Source organism: Sardina pilchardus, chromosome 7 (genome assembly GCF_963854185.1).
Source record: "Sardina pilchardus chromosome 7, fSarPil1.1, whole genome shotgun sequence".
Lineage (NCBI taxonomy): Eukaryota > Metazoa > Chordata > Actinopteri > Clupeiformes > Clupeidae > Sardina > Sardina pilchardus.
Window position 1 is genome coordinate 27,029,504 of NC_085000.1, and position 24,136 is coordinate 27,053,639.

At 42.6% G+C, this 24,136-nt stretch overlaps 1 protein-coding gene across 1 annotated transcript in view; it reads right to left on the minus strand.

The window, feature by feature from the left end:
• LOC134088108 (metabotropic glutamate receptor 4-like) overlaps positions 1 to 24,136 on the minus strand; it is a 130,180-nt gene that overhangs the window by 46,573 nt on the left and 59,471 nt on the right. The window contains exon 2 of the mRNA XM_062542036.1: positions 21,994 to 22,210. Coding sequence (XP_062398020.1) covers positions 21,994 to 22,210 — 217 coding nt within the window. The remainder of the gene's footprint in view (positions 1 to 21,993; positions 22,211 to 24,136) is intronic.

Here is a 24,136-nt window from a genome sequence, read left to right on the forward strand (position 1 = left end):
GCATACTAAAATCTAGGGCAGTCAGCATCTAAACTAGATGTACCGCAAAGCGGTACAAAATACAACCACCGCTCAGTCCTGTACATTCTCTACAAAACAATAAATAACATTTGTCAATTTAGTCCCCCATGAAAGAAATTCCACAATTTGGCATGCATTCAGAGGGTGTCACAATGATCCTACACTTCCAATTTTGTGCAGTTTTGAATCTGTCAGCCAAAGATACCCGGATTACAGTGCCATATTTGCGTTTTGCATTTTGGCTTTTTCCTTTTAACTAGCTGCCACTATCTATACCTCAAATGAATAGATATGGGATGGGCTGATATGGCCCCTTGAGACCAACATACGTAAAAAAAAGTTGGTCATCCTTGGCCCTACTGTTCTTGAGATATTCACAGAAAACTGAGGGCCAGATGTACTAACGTCTTGCGCCCATTTCAGGCGTAACGTGCGCGAATAAACATGGGGAGGATATGTACAAACAAGCCGCAATGAGGGAAACGCGCAGACTGCCTGCCGTGGGAGCTGAAAATGGCTATTTGCACTTTTCCGTGTCATGCATATTAATTCCTGGGCGGATCAGGTGAAAATGGGTGTAACGCGCAAGTACAGGGGAGGAGAGGTGCTAATAGCGATTGATTAAGTATTCCGCCAGATGTATGAAAACAGCGTACGTCTATTTTGCGTTGAAAAACTTCCGCCTTCTGAAAGCAGGTGTAAGCCAGATTGCGGTTAAATGCGTCTATTAGAAAAACTTTTAGAGACATCTGAATCAATATTCAGAGCATCCGTTTTCTTTATTGTACTATGTCAAAAGCAACCTTAACTTTTGTTTGCCTCTCTAAAATCGTTTTTTCTCTTTCACGACACTTCCCAATCTGTTTGACTAGGCATTACTGTAAGGCTTAGTTCACACTGGCAGTCGAAATCGGATGTCTTGCATATCCGATCAGAACCTGATCTATCTGACTGACTGTTCTCATTGCATATGGCAAGTGATCACATCTGATCACATCCGATCTTGGCGTGCAATGCTCAGATCCGATATAAATTACACACACCTGGATTCATTAGGTAGAGTTGTACACAACCAAGTCGTCATGGATGAAAGTGGATTTATATTTTATATTTTCCAACTTATTATGCGTAGCCGCGGCGCAAATACCTCGTCACCCTTAAAGGGATAATCCGGAGTGAAATGCACTTTAGATCAATTTTTCGGACTATTGGGAGTACATACGTTGAGTTGACACCAAAATCATGTCATTCGGATGTATTTTGAGAAAGTTCGAGCTCACCGTTTTTAGCCAAAACTCGTTAGCCTGGAGGTGACTCGGGCATGTCATTTCGCCGCTACAAAACGCTATTTTTATACCTCTTCTACTGTTCCAAACAACACTACACTTACGTGGTAGTGAGTAGAGGGTCCCTAAAGCCAAACCGAAGTATCCCCACGTCTTTATGTGGTCGGATAGAGAGTCCAGAATGAATTTAATCGAGTCAGTACCTTTCCGGAAATCTCGCTGTTGCAGCTAGCAACGTTTTCACAACACTTTACTAACATTTCCGGAAAGGTACGGACTCGATTAAATTCATTCTGGACTCTCTATCCGACCACATAAAGACGTGCTGATACTTCGGTTTGGCTTTAGGGAACCTCTACTCACTACCACGTAAGTGTAGTGTTGTTTGGAACAGTAGAAGAGGTATAAAAATAGCGTTTTGTAGCGGCGAAAGGACACGCCCCGGTCACTTCCAGGCTAACGAGTTTTGGCTAAAAACGGTGAGCGCGAACTTTCTCAAAATACATCCGAATGACATGATTTTGGTGTCAACTCAACGTATGTACTCCCAATAGTCCGAAAAATTGATCTAAAGTGCATTTCACTCCGGATTATCCCTTTAACGTTACAGTTTTCTATGTTTCACCATAAAATGATGACGTTGGTTTTTGTTTTGCTGGTAGCCCTGGCGCACGCGCTGAATCAATCAATCAATCACTTCCGTCACTCAGGATTACGTTGCAATTGTTTGTCGCAGTGCAAATGACGAAAGGGGCACGTTGAAATCCTATTCAAGTGATTTGACTGTTCAGATTGAGTCATATCCGATAGTAAGTGATAGTGAAACCACCTCCGTATGTGGTGCGAATCAGCATTGGAAAAATCGCATTTCATGCGGTTTTGTGCCGTTCAGACTACCCAAAATTCAAGCTAGATACAATCCAGATAAGCAAAAAATCGGATTTCGACTGCCAGTGTGAACTAAGCCTAAGTCATATCCCAAATTCCCAAGTCTACGTGCAGTAAATAGTTCAAGTATTTTTTTTAAGTGGATTTGAAGAACTACTAGGCCTACTCTGTCTGTCGCTGCTCGTTGACATCTCTTTGAATCGTGTATGACCACTAAACTTTGATTATTTTTATTGCTGCAATATTCAGCTGCGCTCGTTGTTCAGCTTTGCATGCGCAATTGGCGTGATCAGGGGGCGGGAACGGGCGGCTCTGAACGCAATTAACGTAATGAAGTGACAGCTTAGTAAATACCACGCAATATAGCAAAGGACAGCGTTCGCACTCTGCGCATACAAAAACTCGCTATTAGCACTGTCTTAGTACATCTGGCCCTGAGTCCTAGAAGATTGGAAAGATAAAACAAAAACAAAATGTGCATTTCTGGTTCAGGTCCTACAGTCTTTTACATCCATTAGATGAATTATTTTTGCAGTGTTATAATAACCAATCTCGCCAGGGCGAAGCTGAAGCCGTTTGGTACTGGTTCAAGCTCTGATAGAAGTGGGAAGGAGATAATGACATTTTGGCAGATCGAAGATCTCATTGAAAAGTTTCAGCTGGGAGAGTTCATTGCTCACCTAAAGTGGAAAACGTCTTACTAAAGGTTTCCATTCAAAGAACCTTGATGAGTCAGGCTGACGCTGTATTACCACCTGGGAATACAATGAAGAGGGTCACTGGAGATGTACAGTACTTTTCAGGTGGCTCCTCCACTTTGCGCCCTGCCAAAATGTCAGTTTTAGGGTGAGCCCCGGTCAAGTCAGCAGCTGATCTCGAGACCCCCACTGTAGCTGTACTGTATCTACCAGCAGCTTCTGGCAGGCCAGGCAGGCCAGGCATGCCCATCAGTGGCCTGTGTGAGGAACAACAGCTCCATCAAGAACTTCCCCCTTGGGTGATTGGTCAATATAACACTGCTAAAACAACAAATCGAATGGTAGCTTGAGACTGAAATTGGACTGGTGTTAATTGTCTCAAATTGCATAGCAAGCATCACAAGGATCTATGATCTTCCTGATGAATTAATACAGATTGCGAGTTTCTCTCATCCCAACACAACCTTCTTATGTTAATATGGTTGAGGCACCTCCAAAATTGTTGGAGGACACATAGGCTAGCCTACTTCACGTTGCCCGTAAAGTGCCATGAGGAAAGATCATTTTCAAAGATGGTGATTATAAAACATAGACTGAGGACATCAATGGCTGAGGACAGACTGAACAATTTGACTTTGATGTGAATTGAGCATGACCTACTGCGGCAGCTGGATTTTGAAAACCTCATTGACGACTTCGCCTTTAGGAAGAGCAGGAAAAGGGCCCTCTGATCGCTGGTGAGTCAGATATTACTTATGCTTGAGCAGGCTACAGCCTCTGTCAATGGTAAAGCATTCAAAACAGTTCTAGTATTATTTCAACTATGTTTTCTGCATTTTGAAAACGGTGCACTGCCTCTGTGTGGTGTGTCTGTCTACCTTTCTCTTTGAGTTTTGGGGTTTGTGTGGAAATGTGCTATTCTCTGGCTGTTGAGTTTTATTCTACTTTATTTGATCTTTCAGAATCTTGCTATTGTTCAGACCCGTTTTTGGACATCAGTATTGATTTGGTGGTTAGATTAGGACTTCTCATCATGGATTGAAAAGAGAAGCATTTAATAAGCAAACTAGTGTAAGTACAATAATATAATCATTTTCTTGCGTGGAACCTGATGCACTGCTTGGTAGTATAAATCTGTACAAACTTGTGTGCATTGGCTAGAGTAAGGCCTCCTCTCAAAACATTGCCCAAGGCCACATATTGGCTTAAACCGGCCTTGTACTGTATACATGCTGTATGCAAAGAGACGCCAGATAAAGAAGGGGGTCCGTAGATCTTCTGGCCAATCGTTTTTCGTTTCATGAATGAGAATGGATAAACAAAAAATAAAGAATATTTCACTTTTTAATTAGAAAATAGAAAAACGAAAAACGCAGATCTAGTCGTTTTCTGTTTTCATCAGTATTTTCCATACATGGAATTACAGACAACAAAAAAGGTCCGTGATTTTGTTCAGTGGCGTAGCGTAGTTGCCCAAGGCCCCGGTGCAAGTCTGGAGCTGGACCCCCACCCCCCCACCCCACGCTATCTCGACAATCCATCTCAAGACACACACCGACCGACCACAGAGGGAAAGAACGCACGCACGGTCATTATTACATGGACAGCGACTATTTGCGTAACTTGCACACAGCCTACGATCAAAAACAGGACGCATACAAATTCATTCAACTGAACACACCACGTTCCCTTGCAGCACAACAATGGCCTCATCAAAGAATACAGGACGGCTTGACGCCGAAACGTTTTTGTTTTATAGGCATGGTGCTACGATAAAGTATAAGATAATTAGTTAACTAATGAGTGCGGTTCTTTTGCACATTGGAATACGATATTTAACTCGCACCCGAAGAAGGAGATATTTTGGAGTTTGAGCGCGCCTCTCTCTGCAAACTCATCAAAGAACAGACACATACATTATGGCACAGCGGCCATTTAACTAACCTGTACGCCGATCAGTTGCCGTATAAGCAAAAACACTTGCACTCACCCGTCAGAAGTGTACTTTGCGTGCCTTCTGCTCAGCAAACTCGTTAACTATTGTGGTGAAATCCAATTTCCTCACCCTGTCATTTTCGATGGAGAGTATGGCCAATCCACTCAATCGCTCCTGACCCATGGCACTCCTCAGATAGGTCTTTATTAATTTGCAGACTTCCCACGACTTTAGTAAGAGTAGTAGCCTATACCTATTTACATTTGCTAGCATGTGCAGCAGCCTATGATCAGAGATGACGTAAAGATGTTATGACTGGACAAACAGATTTCCCAGCAGGCCATGTTACAACATCTTGTAAGTTGACGATAAAATAATCAATAATGGTATTAGTTTTATTGATTAATTTTATTGATTAATTTTGATTCTAACGTTGAAATGTCATTAGTAAAATCAAAATGATATGAAAAGTAGGAGAAAATACAAGAATTGGAGAATGGATAGGTGCCACCATGAGACCAAGTTGCAGAAGATAGTGAAGCACGTAAATAGCAATCAGATTGCTCTACATGGTAATTCAGAAGAGCTGGCGTCGTTGATGACAATAAATGACTTTCTGTCGCATAGCTGGGAGGCGCTGGGCAATTTGCGAATTATAAAGGGCCCTGCGAAGCTCAGGGGCCCCGGTGCGTTGCACCGTCGCACGCTATGCCCCTGATTTTGTTGTTAAGCATTATTGTTTTTCATTGGGTGTGATGGACTGGGTAGGTGGCGCAACACAGGAAGTTAAACTGTATGTGATCATGATTGTAGCAAGTTATGACCGATCATGTACACTGCCTGCTCGTCAGGCTGTCTGTGGCCACCTAGTCTGTCTGTAGCTCACATTGTGGAAGCATTGCTGATCTAAAAAGATATAAATATAAAAGCAACGGATATAGGCGAGGATTGAACCCACAGATTAGCCTATAGCATAAAGTAAACCTCCAAGCAATAACCTGTCACGCCACAACACAATCCAGTGCACAGCATGAGACATAGGCCTACTATAGCCTATTCTAAAACATCTATCAAAGCCATGTTTACATGTCAGCAACATTATCGTTAATATCCTACAAGTGTATTATTGAGTTTTTACTATCCTTGTGCGTAAATGCGCAAAATATGGACACTTTTCCTGCCCATGCGTTTCAATGGCAGTGTTTCATGAACAGAATTCTTAAAAGTATAGTTTAGTCTAGGAGAAAAGGATGCACAATTAGACAACACATTTTTATTTCAGCTGGCGTTCATGTTTCTGTTACAGACGGCCACTGCCTAACGTTTGTAAAACGTAACCATGATAACTTAGAAGGTCAACTAAATGGCTTGGGCAACGGCAAAGATAACTCGGTAGCCAGATACTGTAACATGATCAGTCATGTTAACTTGCTACAATCATAATAACATGAGTTGACATGTTTTAATGGTATAAGTAAAATGCACTTCACGTTCCGGTCTTGGTTGGTTCGTGGCGTAAGTAGGTGCGTGGCTGGCACCATGGTTGTTTAACTTTGGTATAGCGGTTCGATATGGAATCATAATTATTTTATTTAAGTAATATGTTTTGGTGGCATATTCATAATCCAGTGCACGTAGCCTACTACAATCAATTTTGACATTTAAAGATGTCATGCATATTTGTATTCGTTCGTCTCCAGTTTATATCAGAAAGTTGACAAATCAAGGTGCCACATCTGTCGTAGAAACGTCATCAATCGTGGAACGTCATCAAGGAAGCCAGTTGACAGATGGATTTCAGAATTTACAAGATGCATTTCAGGATTTTGGGGTTTATTTTTATTGTCTGTGATTCCATGTGTGAAAAATACTGGTGAAAACAGAAAACGACCGATCTGCGTTTTCCGTTTTTCTATTGTCAATTGAAAAAATGAAATATTCTTTATTTTTTGTTTACCCTTTCTGATTTCTGAAACGAAAATCGATTGGCCAGAAGATCCACGGACCGAAGGGGTACAAAGATTTCTTGAAAACCTTGAAGGACATAAGTTCTAAATGTCTTGCTTTTCAATCATGTTACAGCTTTGAATCTTTCACAAATACACACATATACTATACAGTACACACACACACACACACACACACACACACACACACACACAGACACACACACACACACACACACACACACACACACACACACACACACACACACACACACACACACACAATCTGCTTAGTAGTTGAACGAGCACATATGGAGACCTCTGCACATTCAAATAAAACTTGACAAACTAATCAAGATTATGCCTGTACTGTCCTTTGAGACTAATTATCTAGCTCTGGTTATTCATGCAATGCAAAGTGGAGAGCTGAGATTATGCTGCCAAAACATCCAAAACACACTAGTGAGCACCAGATGGAGTAGAGGTGTTTCTCCTGAGCTGCTAGCCCTGCTCTTTGGGCATTGTTTTTCGGTCATTCCTTTCATATCCACTAGATTAGTTGTATTGGCTTTCCCTTCTTTTTATCCAGCAGTTGTTGGAGAATGGGCCAAACTAGGATGAAGTTCAACTGCCCTGAGAACTAGCAGAGCATGCCTCAGCATAGCAACATGATCTGGCAACAACATAGAGCAAACACACAGACATCCTTTTGCCATTGCAGAGAGCAAAGGGATGACTGACTGATTCGGCATCATAGAGGCATCTCTAGCTTTCACCCAAGCGTCTCAGGAGGCGTATGGCAGAAATGGAGGATTCTGTGTGAAAGTTCTCATGTGTTGAACAAGCATGCATTAAAATGGGGGCGGAGAATGAAGCACTCTGCTCTAAAGTTATTGACTTAAAACCTCACTCCAGGCGCCAGAGTATCAAAATTGTTGGCCTACCTACTGTATAAGATCGAGAATTGACGTCCTACCAAGTTACTGACAAAGTTTAGGCCTGCACTGCTAGTTGCTAGCAAGTTTCCAAGGCCATTTGCAGTAGCAGTCCTCTGATAGAAAACATTTCCAGATAAAAGCAGGTTTTGCCAAAGTAGGTTGGAAAGAGGGTTAAGGGCAAGGGCATCCATTTCATCTACCCGGCACGGCTTTGGGACACTCTGAATGGCACAGAGGAACTATGGGCCGCAAGCTTCTCTATGTGTAATTGCTCTCACTTGTTTGGGAAAGTGGGATATGTCAGAATCTTCCTGTAATAAAAGTCCTGCAATAATGATACCCGCATTGCATCAGCCCACTATATCTATGCCACGCACTGTATTACCAAATCTGAGATCAACTACACACCAAACTCTATGAGGTAGACATGCATTCAACCATGTGCATAGCCCATCATGGTGTACAGTAAATACTGTAAATGACTGTAAATATGTGACTGTAGCACTGTAATGAATGTCTGATGAGGGTTTACCGCCACAATGAGGATGCAGCTCAGTGTTTTACTTATTTGTTAAACATACATCGGCTCTATCCCAAATGATCAATAAGACTTTGCACCATCTGAGCAGAGGTGTTGTCTAAATAAAGGACTATTATTCCCTCTAGTAGCTTTGAGCTGACTCATTAATAAAGCTGGCAAATGATAATGGCCGCTGTATCGACCTGCAATGGGTCGTGATACTTGACAGGTAATCGCTTCAATGCTTTGTCTTGGTTGTCTGAAATTGCATCCCTTGTAATCATTTACTCAATACTGCAGAGCAGCCTGTTGATGGAACTCACGCACAGACAGTCTGTTTGACTGTGACAGACACTGGAGGAGGGAGCTTGTCAGACATACTGACCATAGCAATGTGTCTCCTGTTAATAGTGAAACATTCATGTATGACCATGTGTTGGGTTAAGTAAATACTAATCAATACAACTCATGATAGTTTAAGCAAGAAGTATAGATTATTTCACTATTTAGAATAAACACACCTTCCATAGGCCAATATCTCTCGTTCCACCTTTTCTATTACAGTTTGTCTTGAGTGCTTTTACCTGCTTAAACAAACTGGGATCCACTCGGTTTTCCTCATCACTACCTCAGCAGAGCAGAAGACACCTTTGGAAATGTATTAACCCTTTCTCATTGGATTAACACATTTTCCACACCCATTTGCAGAACAGTTACAATAACACGGATGTCATTTGAACAGTCAAAATCCATTGTTTTAGCTATGGTAACCAAACAGAAACCATCTGTTCCTAACTATTAGAAACTACCTACATCACTGAAGCACCTGTTTGACACCCCTTCACACAAATCTTCATTTAGCAATCAATCTGTAGGCCTTACCGTTTTTTCCAATTGCTAACACACTAAAATGGCACGCATAGCAACATTACTTGAACTGACACACAGAGAGCAAAATATCTTCTCAACTCTCTTCTCAAGACCAAAAGTCTAAACACATTTTCTGCTTTACACACATTTTGTAGGTCAAAATGGCACCTTGTAAAACATGCAGCAAAAGCTTGCCTTTAACCACCACATCTTATAGTGAAATCACTGATATTTCAATCAATCAAAACACACTGGACAACAAAATGCAAAATGTAGTTCTCAGAATGAAAGGTTTCTGCCTTAATTTTTTTATCTGTCTGTGCCATTTCTTTCACATCTTTTTCTGGCATCAGAAAAATGTAAAAGACAAAATGTATTGAATAAAAATGAATTGTACTCATTCTTCTCAAGATGTAGCTGTAATTGACATGTAAGACCTACACACCTAGGCAAGGCAAATTTCATTGAACTAGAATTTTTCATTGAAATAAACTGACAGTAAACACCTTTTGTACTGTTTCTTCACCAAACAGGCAATACAATACTTTCTCTAAAAGTTAAACGTGCCTTATATCCAAATAGCAACACAGAACAGAAATGGTATCTCTTATGGATAATGAATTATTGCTGAATTGTGCAAGCGAGTTTCACACAGGTGTATCAGAGATTCAAACATATGCAAGGGATCTCTACTACAGTACTTTAGATGTTTTCCTTTTGTTTAGCACAGAGAGACCAACAGAGTTTGGGGCCTTTGAATAACATTTGTGTCAACTGTTTTGCAAAAGGGTCTGAGAAATGTGTGAACCCAATGAAAATGTTTGAGCAGATGACTTATGCTGTGCCAAGAAGGTTTTAATGAAGATCAAGTGGATCAAAGCAATCAAGAGAAACTTGTAATACAACTGATCATAAGCAACTTATTGAAGGAGAATGCTATGATTTGTCAGAGTTTGACTATGCTCCGCACAACACACACATTCCTGTCAAACACCACAAAACTCATCTGTTATCAGCTCACTGAACATGGCTGAATGCCTATGCGTCCTCCAATATCATTTCCATACTCTGGGAGAGTGGTTCTGCATTTTGTGAGTAGCCTGTTTTTTACAGTATAACCCAGCGATCTATCCCACGCTTCTCTGAGCTCCACCTGCAGCCTTGAGCCTCGAGGCTGCGGCTCCAGACTTGCTCATGAATTATGCAGGACAGCAGCGGCAGGCATGCAGGCAGGCAGGCCACTAAAAACCCCCGGCGCGGGCTGACTCACTTCCTCCAGGGGACTCGCGGGCCCCCGCGATCTGACGGAGCCATAATTTGTGAAAAATGAATCCTGACCAGAACATACATTGTGGCCGTGCGGCCACTTCACAGCTGTGTGGCACTGAGTGATTTCTGCTGTTTTTGAGGGAGAGGTAAGGCAGTTTAGGATGGGGAGAGGCGAGGAGAGGAGAGGAGAGGAGAGGAGAGGAGAGGAGAGAGAGATGTGTGTGAGAGTGTAAGAGAGAGTGTGTTGATGTGCGTGATGAGAGAGACAGCATGTGAGTGTGTATGTGTGTGTACATGCACATGTGTTTGTGTGTGTGTGTGTGTGTGTGTGTGTGTGTGTGTGTGTCTGTCTGTGTGTGTCTGTCTGTGTCGGGTGTGTGTCTGTGTTGGGGTGCTAGAAGGAGTGGTCATCAGCAGGGGACCTTGGCTCAATCCTTTCTCTCTCAAATGTGAGAAGTGCAGAGCTACTCCAAAAAAAACCCTCTTCACATCATTGTCTTACAGCGGGTAACTGCAGAGTTTTTTCAGAGTGGAGCGAAAAGTCCACATCCCCACATGCAAACACACAACATGCCCCTGTGATCATTTCTAAGTGCCAACACCTAAAAGACCACTCATCAGCAGTTCTCCTACGACTATGGTTATTTTCATAGTCAATTAACTTTTTTTTTCTTTTGTTCTCGATTAATCAATAAAATGTCAGAGAAATGGTGAGAAGATACAGTAGTTTAATTGACTGTGATAGAGCAGTAGCCTAAGTAAAGCTGAATATATGTATAAGTTGTAGAAGCTGCAAAAGTTCTAGGTATTTTCGCTCTGGTATTTTCCATTAAAAATGATTAAATGACAAATCATTGATTATCAGTTAATTGTTGTAGCCCCAAGATCTCCATTTGAAAGTATGGACATAAGCCAATTGATGGGACTGCAGCATGGCTATATGACATAGTTTTTTTTTTGGTGGGGGGGGGGGGGGGGGGGGGGGGCAAGATGCAACAACTCTCTCTAAAAGGCAGATTCATTTCTGACATTACTATGAATGTATTATAAGGTGCGAAAGAAATTAATGACACAGGCACGCCCAAATCCATCACTTAAACTACACTCTGTCTGAACTGATCGAATGGGATTTCCTTAGCCTGTGTTACACCTTTCCAACAAGTTTTGTGAAAACTGTATGACATGCGATATTGTTGACTGGCCGACCGCACTGCAGTATAGTGCAGTAAATGGAAGCTTTTGATAGCGCACGTCACTAACGACAAACGCAAAACCAGGACAAACCCACTCAGGGGTATACTGTAGTCTCTCTGGAACCATCTCTAGGTCAGTCATTGGAGCGCTATTTACATTTTAGTACATTGCAGATGGTGGTAACCCCAACGTCTATGGTGACTACAGCCCAAGTCAGTCCAATAGTGCCCTCGTGCAGCACTGCCAGAATGGCATCTTTTCAAAGAAGGCTTAAAAGACTGTTGGGGGCCTATATCTCATATGTTTTAGACAAGGTATGTTTTTAGCAAACATTTCAAAACATTTTTTCAAAGGTAATCTCGCTTGTTTGCTTTTGGAAGACAGAGCTACCTCTCAAGTCAGTCCTGAATTGACCGTGAGAATGAACGGTGGTGGAGACATTCAAACTGTGACAAAAAAAAACAGAAAAATAACTCGAGCAGTGGTTGCTTCATCACAGATTTGACACAAGGCAAAATATATCACAAATGCTACACAAACAATGACTTTTCCTGCACTCTATAGGTTCAGCTCATACAATTCACCGTAATATTAAATTATAAACACTGAAGGTGAGCGAGGTCTTGATATACATTATGAAAGCAAAGGTTCCATAACATTCCAGTGCATTGGTTTTAGGTAACAAACTTACAAACTCACTGTTTCTATCAGATATTTCAGTGATGCCATTCAGTTGCTTTTTAGAGAGAGGAACAGGTCCTGATTAAAGTGGTGCACACAATTACCTCTTTGCCTTCAGGTGGTAGTCTGTCCCACAGTGCAGCCTTTTAAACAATTACTGTGAGGCCTGTGCACAGAGGGCTTCTAAATTCTCTAAATGGATGTTCAATTATTGATGCAAATCAATCACATATGTGTATAATAGACTGACTTTTCCCTTCATTTTGCCAGCCAAAACACCTCAAGTCTCCATGATCAACATCTATGGAGTAATTTTGCTTAGTGCAGAATGGTGGCCTCACTTTCATTGGTGACCTCGAATCAATGACTGTATTGTGTTAAGAAACAATTCAACTCAATACACATCAACTCAGTGATAAAGGAGGTAAAGGTTACACATGAAATTACATAGACCCCCCACAGTAAGCACAGACAATACACACTTAAATCCCATTCAGAACATATTGGCTGATCAATCTAACTTTTCCTGTACACGCAAAAGCCATTGTTTCCTTAAATGGTGGTCAAAAACAACCCTCCACTAGCCTATGGGTCAATACACAATCATAACATGGAGTAGTGGCAGTAGACATGGATGAAGAACCTGGGCATAGTCTCTCCAGCAGTAACTGTTACAATATCCCAGACTATGCTGCCTAAGCCACTGTACAGACTCTATCATCATGACCTAAATTAATTGAGAAATCCGGCGAGTTTTCACATAGATCTCTGTTTCTCGAGGTCACAGAGTACTGTTGGTACAAAAAAACAAAAATAAAAAAAATAAAGCAATCTGTTTAACCTAGCTCGAGTTGTTACAGCCAGCAGCTAACGCAGACCAGCAGCTCCAACACTACACTGTGGGGGTACTGTATGTCTGTGAGCTCCCATTTAGATGCCCACAGAGTGTAGCGCCGTAGCTGCCTGGCTACAGCAACTCAGGCTAGGTAAAACCGATTGTTTTCTCTCTCTTTTTTTCGTACCAACACTACTCTGTGACCTCGAGAAGCTGAGATCAATGTGAAAATTCGCCGGATGTCTCCTTTTAATGCTGGAATGGTGCCGCTTTCACACCCAAGACCACAGGGAAATGAAATAGCTGGCAGCTACAACATGCAATGCACACAGAGACCAGTGTCTCTTCGATTTGAATAATAGAATTATAAGCAGAGGTGATGCAGGGTCATCTCTCACTGACGCATATGAACAAAATGTCTCATGTATCAGTGGAAGTTGACCTTACAAGGGTCCCTGGGGATTGCTTGCTATAGTGTGTTGATCTAAGCAACCATTGTTTGGGTTTGCAAAGGAGTTAATTGGCACATAACAGGAAATAATCTACCGATACTAATAAATGAGCAGTTCTGTGGCACCAATGGTAGACAACCTTTCTCTTCGGCCTTCAGAAGCTCTGTGAGAGAGTTTGACCCTCTGGTCAACTAAACACTGTAGCACAATGTGAATTCTGTGAAGGTTATCTAATCCAAACACTTTTTTTACTGACTACAGCACAAATGATTATTGTGATCAGTTTGAATGAAAACTATTTATAAAATTCCAATATCCAGCTAATGATGTATATTCAGGTAATGGCACATACGGGCAAATAATCAGCATCAGAGAAATGGTGAAATTACAGAAAATTCTAATTAAGAAACTGACATAAGAAAGCATGAGTATTTACGTAAGCTCTCTACACATGCATGTGTATTCACAGGCACAAACAATGAAACATCCAAAATGGAAAATAACAGCAACAACTCCATTACCAACACCAGATGGTCATTATCTAGGGATGCCCAAATCTCCACTTCCGATACATTCCCATTAATCCACAATTATTAATGCACAATACACTCCCCCCCCCCCCCCCCCCCCCCCATGTATTCCAATCTTATAGGTACAGTATATCCCTCTGGAAGGTGTACATGCTAACACATCTGCACTACATGAACAGGCACGGCAATCAAGCATTACATACAGCTGGTATGGAATTTGAGATAACATGGCATGAAATATGGAATTAATCAGAAGAGTCATCAGGAGGCCTTGTTAATATGTTTAACTCCGCGTTTCGATTAGCATGTCCAATCAATCTGCAAATGCAGCATGCCTGACTGTCTGATGTGTCAATTAAGCCGACTTTTAGAATTCATTTATCACACTGAGGCACTGGCCACACAGATGCTCCATCACCACCAAGGCCATACTGTTTTGTCACTGTGACATTATCGCAGGCCTGAGGGTGTGTGTGTGTGTGTGTGTGTGTGTGTGTGTGTGTGTAAGAGATAGAGAGAGAAAGAGAGAGAGAGAGAGAGAAACTAATTCTGAGTATGTTTTGCATCTGTCTGCATTTGTATGCATTTGGTGGGTCATGCTTACTAATCAGAGAGTGTGGTGTACTGTACATTAGAAAAAATGGTGTCCACCTATTAAAAGGGTTCAAATTATGGGTATGGTTACAAATGTGTGAAAATATTTCCTGATATAATAATCACACAATACTTATTATATAATATTCGGAACATTTAAAACACTTAGAAACTTAGCAGTATAAGAACCTATTTGTTTTTTTTTAGCTGTATCAAACCACTGTTCCTATTATTATAGCACATATTGTTCTCATGATTCATTTCCCCAATAAGGTTTTTTTTTAGATTTTCTCATCTTCAGCTCCACTAGAAGAGAGAGGGAGCTTATTTTTTGATGGTTTATGGGTTCCACGCCAAGGCTCTGCTCTTCTCAGAAGGGGAAAATAAGCTCCCCGTATCTCTGTAAAAAAAGATCCTCCATCAGCTCCACCAATATCCCCCACACCCCAGGGACACACCATGATGGTAAGTGTTGATGGGAAAACAAGCCGCTTTGTCATTTAAGCGAAGACATTAGGCACACCGCGGCTTGTGCAAGCGAGAGGGGAAATTGATTAATTTATTAAGGCAGAGCTGCCGCAATATACAAGATGTCCGACCAAGGAACCACTGATGGAGCAACGACAATAACAACAAAACAACACCGACTGAGCTCCAGCAACAAAAGTAACGATTGAGTAGCGCCACAGGTACATACATCTAATGTCATCTCGCCTTTTGAATTTTTTGAAATAGGAATTAGATAAGGCTGGAGTCTCATCTGAGGCCTCTGAAGCAATACTGGGAGAAGCACAGATCTTAGCAGGGGGGGGGGGGGGGCGGGCCTCCAGGGAAAAAGCTGAGAGACAATGTTCTTCACAGCTCCCGGACTGGCCAGGTGCTGGGTAATCCAGAATCTTAACAAATCAGCAGGTCTCCAGCAACACTACATGGTTTCAGCTTCCAGGTAGCGCTAGAGAATGATTATACTCATTATACTGTACTGCGCGTTCATTAAGCTATACCTACATTAAGCCATGCTCTACATTAAGCAATAAGTTCATTAGGGTTCTGTGGCAACAGTTGTTGGTGTAACAGATGTTTAAGTGCAGACATTATGACATTACATTATAACAAGTAGAACGCTCAACACTTTAATGAACCCACTCAGTAGGTTCTGCATCATTAGATACAGTGGGTTGCTGTGGAAATAGTAGCAGAGAGGTGCACAAATTAATTAAAAGTTAAAACCAGCCAAAGTTATCCTCAAGAATACTCACAGCTAAGCAACTTCGCTATGACACTATGCATTGTCAGTGCAATTGACAAATTGTAGAAGTAAAATATCCAGTAAACGTAATATGTATACTTGTATATCTTGTACCACAGTTCAGTGGTTAAGCCTGCCTCAAAACACTGCTTGTCTGAAAAGGAACTCAGCGTTGGCACTTTCCGTGACGTGAGCTGTATTTGTGCTGAACATAGAGTAAGCCTTTATTAAACATGATATGCTGTGCTTGTGTGCCAAAGAATGCCCTCGAAGATGTTCCAAAAAGCCAGTGTGCAACTAAAACCACACTATGAAATGCAATTCAGAGTGTGACCTAGTTGTTTAATGATGTCTGTGTTATGGTTTGGTTACCAAGGTATTGAAAAAGTAGTTCATACAGTACATTATTATTTGTCATTCATTTGAATAAGAATAACCTTACGAAATGTTTTTAAAGTTAGTCTGTTCCTAAACACAAGGAGAAGTCAAAGCCACTGCAATCCTGTGTGTTAGGCCTTAACCCACAGCAACCGTACAGCAAAGTCCTTTTGAAGTGGCGCGGAAGTAAAGTCCATGAATGGATAAGTCAGCACAATAGGTTGGTCCGGTGGGATACTAATTGGACATGCCATGGCTTATTGGGTATTCATGGGAGTGTTGAATTGCTTCCCCCAACTGTGAGAAGAGGGCTGCTAAGGCTCTAATAAGGGCTTGCGCCATGCCGGTGGTCTTTAAAAAGAAATGCCACTGCTCCTAGCTCTCTGCTGCAAGCAACGCTGCGCTGGGACGTGCTTGCCTGGACTGAACTCAGCTTGGTGCATTGTTTGAGCTCAGCTTGAAGCACGTCTGACCAGGCAGACAGGTGCTTTGATCTGGTGAATCTAAACACGATGCCCGCCCCCCCACCCCCCGCATCAAACCCCACACACCTCCCTTCGTTCAGCTACAAGCAGACCCAACCTGTGAGACATCAAAACCACTGTGCGCACGCATGCTGGCGCGACATGGCGACCTGGGCTGTAACCAATGCGACTTATCCTCTAAAGCACTCCCCAGGTGGCCTGTTCCCGCGGCGATCCCCCCCCATCCCCTCATCCCCCCATCCCCCCATTTCCCCCACCTCCTCTTCCTCCAATCCCTATCCTCTCCCGCACTCCTCATCGCATCATCTGAGAGAGGCCGCTACAGTACGCTCGGCGCCAGGGTCGTGTGACCGGGGAGGAGAGAGCTGGAGGCCAGGCAGAGAGAGCGGAGAGAGGAGAGGAACAGGGGGCCCAGAGAGAGAGAGAGAAATAGAAAGAGGGAGAAATAGAAAGAGAGGGACAGAGAGAGAGATAGAAAGGATGAGAAAGGAAGAAAAGGTGGCGGTAGGGGGGCACTTGGAATCCTGAGAGGGTGAGAAAGAACAAGGGGCGATGAGAGGAGGGGTTGGGGGGGCGGTGAGGATTCTGAGAGAGAGAAAGCAAGTGAGTGAACGACTGAGAGAGAGCAAAGGGGACCGAGCACTTGGGATCCTAAGAGAGAGAATAGGGGCGGCGGGTGGCAGTGAAGATCCTGAGAGAGTGAGCAAGAGAGGGATGGAGTCAAAGTGAGAATGAGAGAGAGAGACAGAGAGAGAGAGAGAGAGAGAGAGAGAGAGAGAGAGAGAGAGAGAGAGAGAGAGAGAGAGAGAGAGAGAGAGAGATAGAGAGAGAGGAAGGAAGGCGTGTCAGTGGAGATTACACTCATCCCACGCGGGGGTCAGGGGCCACTCTCAGAGTGTGCTGGCTGGGCCTGCAGCTGGAACGTGCGGCTCCCCAAACGCCTCGTCATGGCACAGTGGCTCGCCCACCCACGCCTCCTGCTCCCAGTCTGCCTTCATCCCTCACATACAGTACAGTACTCTTCTCATCGCCCTCTCTCTCTTCCTCTCTCCCTTACATACAGTACTCTTCTCATCGCCCTCTCTCTCTTCCTCTCTCTCTCTCTCAAATACACTCTCTTCATCACCCTCTCTCTCTTCCTCTCTCCCTTACATACACTCTCTCTGACACCCCCCACCCCAATCTCTCTCTCTCTTTGCCTCCTTCTGCCTTACATACAATCCCTCCATCACCCTCCCTCCCCCTCTCTCTCTCTCTCTCTCTCTCTCTCTCTCTCTCTCTCTCTCTCGGTGTACTTCACTGTCTATTTCTTCCTGTCACTTTCAGCCCTTTGCTCTCTTACTCTCTCACTGGCTCTCCATTCATCTCTTAGTCCACTATTACTCTGGCTCTTTCTTCCACTCTTCTGTATCCTCGCCCAACATATCATCTTTGTTTTTGGCTTGCTTGTTCACATTGTGCAAAATGTCAACAAGAAAAATGTGTTATTTTACACATCCAAGGTACAACACTGGAGTAAATAAGTAAATATGTGTTCCCACTGTTGACTTTTTCCATGGCATTAACAAACATTAAGTGTCTCATCCCATCTAATCAATATTCAACGGCTTGCTACATTAGGCAATGTGCTGCACCCTTATGCTAAGTTCTGTTTTCTCTCTCCCCCTCGGCTCTAACTCCTAATGACGGAGCTGAAGCATCCCCAGACCCACTCGTGGTGTTTCTGGAGGGAGGAAACAAGACCAGCTGCTCATCTGAGCTCCAACTTGGGGAGGTCAAAACCCAAGCTAGCCTGGAGGTCATCCTCCACACCCAGGGACTGCGATCTGCCTCAGCTGGAGGGAGACTGCGGGTTTGTGGCTGGCCGAAGTGCAATGACCTCTGTGTGCTCGACATGCTTCCCTCTCGTTCTGATTACCCTTCAGCAAACACATATGGTCCAAGAGAACCAATCATCTTAGAGTCTGACTGACTGTGAAAACCCAATATTCAGCACAACATTATAACACACACCCTGGTCTTTTAGACCTGAACACACACAGCAATCAGGCAAAATCCCACCAAAGGAACTCATAATAAGTTTCAATACATTTGTACAAAATCATGCTCAGCATATATCAAGAAAAAATAATCATAAAGTATTATGTTTGCATATCATTTGCTATTGCAGGAACAATAATAAGACAGCACTTTCACTCCATTTTCCTGCCCAAACCAATAAAGATTACGGTGCAAGTTTCATTTCCACTCATTTCGACTTGTAATGAGATTGGAGAACGTCTTCTAATTGCTTCTGATTGGGCTATCATGGGCGCCTACCCTCTGAGAACAAAGACATTTACATAACCAGACCCGCCCCCAACGCCAACCCTCACCTCTTCTCACCATTGTACTGCAAGGCTTTTTCTTTGGACGGCCACCATCAAAAGATACCCATTTGCTGGCTGCCAGTCAGTCATATGTTCAGTGTGAAGGACATGGACGTACAGACTGACACTTTTGCCATGGCAGATGCCATGCAGATGGGGCAAATAGGACATGTTTAATGTCTCTATGTGTGATGATTAGGGGCATGCAACAGCCGGAGTCCCAAGGGACCAAGCTCTTACTTAGACACTGATGTGACGGCGTTTGGCAGTTAAAGTGTTCCGCACTTCACGTTTACGTCAAAATTCACAAACGTCGAACCTTTACATGTAAAATGTTGGTGTCTATAGATACTAAAAATGTCAGTTGCAACACCCCTTATGGATTTAACTTCATGGTGTTTGGCATACAGTAGATCTGAAGAATATGGTAGTGATGTCATGTACTCCTTCATTTCTTTATTTATGTATGCATTGTTGGTGTTTACTCTGAATACATTTACTTGCCTTCTAGGTTGTATTTTTTTCTCATTGATTTTAGTTTCATTGAGACTAAAACAAAATCACCCGAAATATGTGTTTTACTTTTTGCCATAGAAGCACCACATTGGTAAGTTCCAAAGGATATAAGGGGACTTATCCATCCAAGGGAACTGAACAAAGTTCTTTAAAAGGTAAGTGTTTGCTACACCGTCAAGAAGAAATGAAGAGGCTTACCTCTCACACAAAACAATATACTTTTCTATTAAATCTGAAACTAGATTGGTTTTCCACATAGTGTGATATAAGGCATTTTCAGAACATTGGCTTCCTTCATTAAAACACCCATCCATAAACGCAAATAAGTGATTCAGCAATGACCTATTCCGCTCATCAACATATTCAGTCTGTATTGGTTTTACATTATCCACCCGTACCTATGTGCTCTGGTTGCCAAACAGTCATCAATCAAGACCAAAATTGGGGAATGGAGAGAAAGTGATAAATGGCCAGCAAGGGTCTGCCAAAAAATAAAATCATACCCAATCTCATCAGCTCGGCTGTGGGTCTACCACGCAAGTGGGTTCCAAGCAATAAAACTCTCACCGTCTCAGTACGTGAGCACACTGTATACGCGGCGGCTTCTTTCCAGAAAGGTGTTTGGGTCCCAGTTTTCATTTAAGTTGCTGCAGCTGGAGAAGAGGCATCTCACGACTTGCCAGTTTGAAGAACTGTTTGGGCTAGATTTGCACTACAGCTAGGATATGGTTGCTTGTTTGTTGCTACATGGAACACAAATGAGCTTTTGTCTGTTTATTCTTCTGTCTGTTTCTGTCTGTGAATTTCCTGTAGCCTGAAGCAGGTGCACTATAGTCTTCAGTCAGTCAGCTTACATCAGAAAATGCTCAGATCAGAAATGCGCTTTTATTTCACACTCTGTCCCAAGTGTGCGTCATCATCCAGCACTGGATATCAAGTTGGTGCGTTTGTTTGTTGTTGCTGAGCATGACGTGCGGGTAATGCATGTGACTCTAAATGTGATGAATTCCGGGAGTTTCAGGGCAAATCAGGGCCGACGCAGGTCGCTTATGTAAACAAATCTGAACTGCCAGAGCCGAAATGTTGGATGGGCCTTGAGCCTTGTGATTTAAACACAACCATGAGCCAGTTAACTTTAAGCCTTTCTGCATGCATGATTCAAACATATTTTCTACTCTTCATCTTTTCAAACTTGTTACTGAAGACATTGAATCGAGATGTATACTCTTGGTCTGCACGGAACATTTACAACTGAGCTAGACACAGCAACACACTAGATCGGTGAGGACCCTCATCTGACCCCAGCCGACAATACCTGTGGCTTTTAGTCTCTTTTAGTTCATATTGTTAAACTGAGAGCTTCCTCTTCCTCTTGCCAATTCACTTCATTTTCAATAGTTCTGCATTTCAAACGCTGGGCTTTTAAATGGAGACATACTGTAGTATGAAATCAAATTACCATAGTGGACCATGGGAAAAGGATATCTGCGCTGAAGCACATGGATCAGACAAGAGCTCTCAGGGGCCACCGGCGTACTGCCACTGAGTGCACCTGTGCTGCTCACTGCCTCAATCAATCGGGAGTGCTCAGCCAGGGCTCCTCCAGTCCGGATCAGAAGGTTAAGGGGTTCTCACAGTCTGTCAGCGTCTAGTGCTGAGAATTACTTTGAATTCATCATTTATATATATATATATATATATACATTTATTTTTATTTTTTTTATTATTATTATTTGGCAGACATCAAGTGTTATATCGAGAGTGACTGCAGGTTACTGCCCAGGTGGTTGTTTTGCAATATATCTGAATGTATGCTGTTTCAAAAGGGTACTGAGCAAATGCTAAAAAAACAACAATTTGTATACCACTACAGTTTCTTTTAGAAGGCTTAGCATATATTCAGATGAGGATGGAACAGATGTCACTTTGTGTATAGCTACAAATCATAGACAGTAAAGCTACAAACATGCAAACATTAGCCATTTTTGTCTGCATTTCTTGCACCCCAAGTATCCATGGTAGTCACTTGACTGCAAAGTATGAATTGTCAGCTCTCAACAAGCCAGCTTGTCTCATATACTAGTTAAACCATCATATTCGAATATAGCCACGACAAATAATGGTGCTGTGACAATGCTACTGTACATCCCTGGACACAGACTACCATTACTCCACTTATGGAGGCATATTGTATCTGTCAGGGTATTATTATGGAAGCCGTATGGTGCATATGCAAAATGCTACTGAGTTTACAATGCTCTTGAACTATCTTCTTCAGATATCTGATTGAGAGACTGTCGTTATGGTGAAGAACATTCAGAGAACACGTGGGACTCACCGTCCTCCCTTGACTTCTGTATGAAGGCGTCCACCCCGCTCTCACCGTAGCTGCCCTCCGAGGCCACGGTGGACACGTAGTTCCAGCGCATGAACTTGACGATGTCCACCATGGCCTGCGCCTGATAGGTGTCCGGCGGCACCACGCGCGAGAAGTAGTCGTAGCGAGTGTTGTCGCTCAGCTCCGGAGCCGTGGAGGCGTAGCTCACCTGGGGAATCTGTAAAAAAAAGGAGAAAGAAAAAACAAGACAAGAGTGAGAATGAGCGAGAGTGACATGTTAGACGGTTGACGAGAGCGATTCATTTTGATTTAGAGCTCCTGAGGTTCGTCCGACAGTGAGGTCTTGTTTTACTAGAAACATCAAGAGCTTTGGCTCTCTGTAGGCAAAAGAAACATACCCCCCCCCATCCTCTTATGTTTTTCTCTTTCTGAAATAGTGCAATCTACTGAATAAAATGATAAGTGAATTATTAAAACACAGCTAAAAAAAACTGCTAAAAAATTCACACTTTTATCCAGTATGAGGCTGAGTGCAGAAAATAAGGCAGACAAAAGATAAGAAAAAAAATCAAAGGGAACTTCTAGTTGTGAAATATGGAAGCATATAATAAATTCAACACTGTCCACTTATGAAAACACTTATTTCCTCTCATAATTGTTAGCTTTGTATTCAGCATATGAAAAGCAATCTTCAGAACTTCAGCATAATATTCTTCGTCCCATTTATGGCCATTTCCAAACGTTCCCCTCTCTCCTTTTCTGAGCAAATATAATCTGACAGCATGTTTGAGCCTGCCATGTTATTGGTCTCACCTTGAATATATGTGAAGACAGACGCACTCCGGAGAGAGACTATTTTCAATGTTGTTTGTCAAGCATTTTCACACTGAGTTTATGTGTAGTTGTTATCAATTCAGACAGCATTAAATTAGATTTAAGCATTATGTCCCGCAGTGAGCCTGTGCATATTAAACATCATTATAATGGCCGTTTTTATTCGCCTTTGTTAAAGAACATCACTCCATAATTCAGAATCCATTCTTACATATTATTTTTTAAACAACTGATACAATCTTTCACGGTTAGGCCAACCATGTGAAAACAATGAGGCTTTGTCAGCTGCCTGTAAATATAATTAAAAAGTTTTGATTTGTTGTTTTCAGTTATGAAGGGGAAACCTTTTTTAGTGAAAAATAACGAGCCTAAACAAATATTTTTAAGCAACCGTTAAGCTAAATAAAGCCATTGAACACAGTGTGCAAGAATTTAATATCTCCTCACACCAGAACATATGACTGCTGCATTAATGTGTGATTATCCTCACTTAGTAGCAAGCAACCAATTGGCAAGCAATTTTTAGACATATTATTATCATAAATATAACCAGTCATTTAATCCTCCATACACATAATGACCACGTAATTGCTATACGTTGCCTGTGTCTATACGTTAGAATCTGTTTGGAGTGACCCAGTGGTGGTTGAGGAGTCGAATGTGGGGAAATTGGCTGCGCTCCGTGGCAGTGCGGGGCGGGCGGCGGGCTGTGGGCTGTGTGTTGGATCCCCTGCGGAGGGCGTCTCCTCCCCCACCATCTCTGACTACGTGCGGCTTTGATGTTTGCCCCCGCGGTGCTCGGAGGAGAGATGGGCCGGAGCCCAGCACCCACAGAATTTACCACCACCGCCACCGCCACCGCCGCTGTTACCACAGTCTGCTCCTCTCTCCACCTGATCTCTCTCTCTCTCTCTGTTCTCCATCTTTCTCTCTCGCTCTGTTCTCCTCCATCTCTCTCTCTGTTATCCTCTCTCTCTGTCCATCTTTCTTTCTTTCTCTCTCTCATTCATTCTGTCCTTCTTTCTCTTTCCCTCATGTACATTCTCTAACTTCTCTCTCATTCATTCTCTCTCTTTATCACCTCTCTCTGACACCGCAGCTTGCTTCTCTCTCCTCCATCTTACTTTCTGTTCTCCTTTTTCTCTCTCTGTTCTCTTTTCTCTCGCTCCCTCTCCCTCTCTCTTTCATGGTTTTCCTTGCTCTGTCCATCTTCCTTTATCCCTCTTTCCTTTCTCTCTCCTTCTTTCATATCTTTCTTTCCTCATGTACACTCTCTAACTTCTCTATCATTCATTCTCTCTCTTTCTCT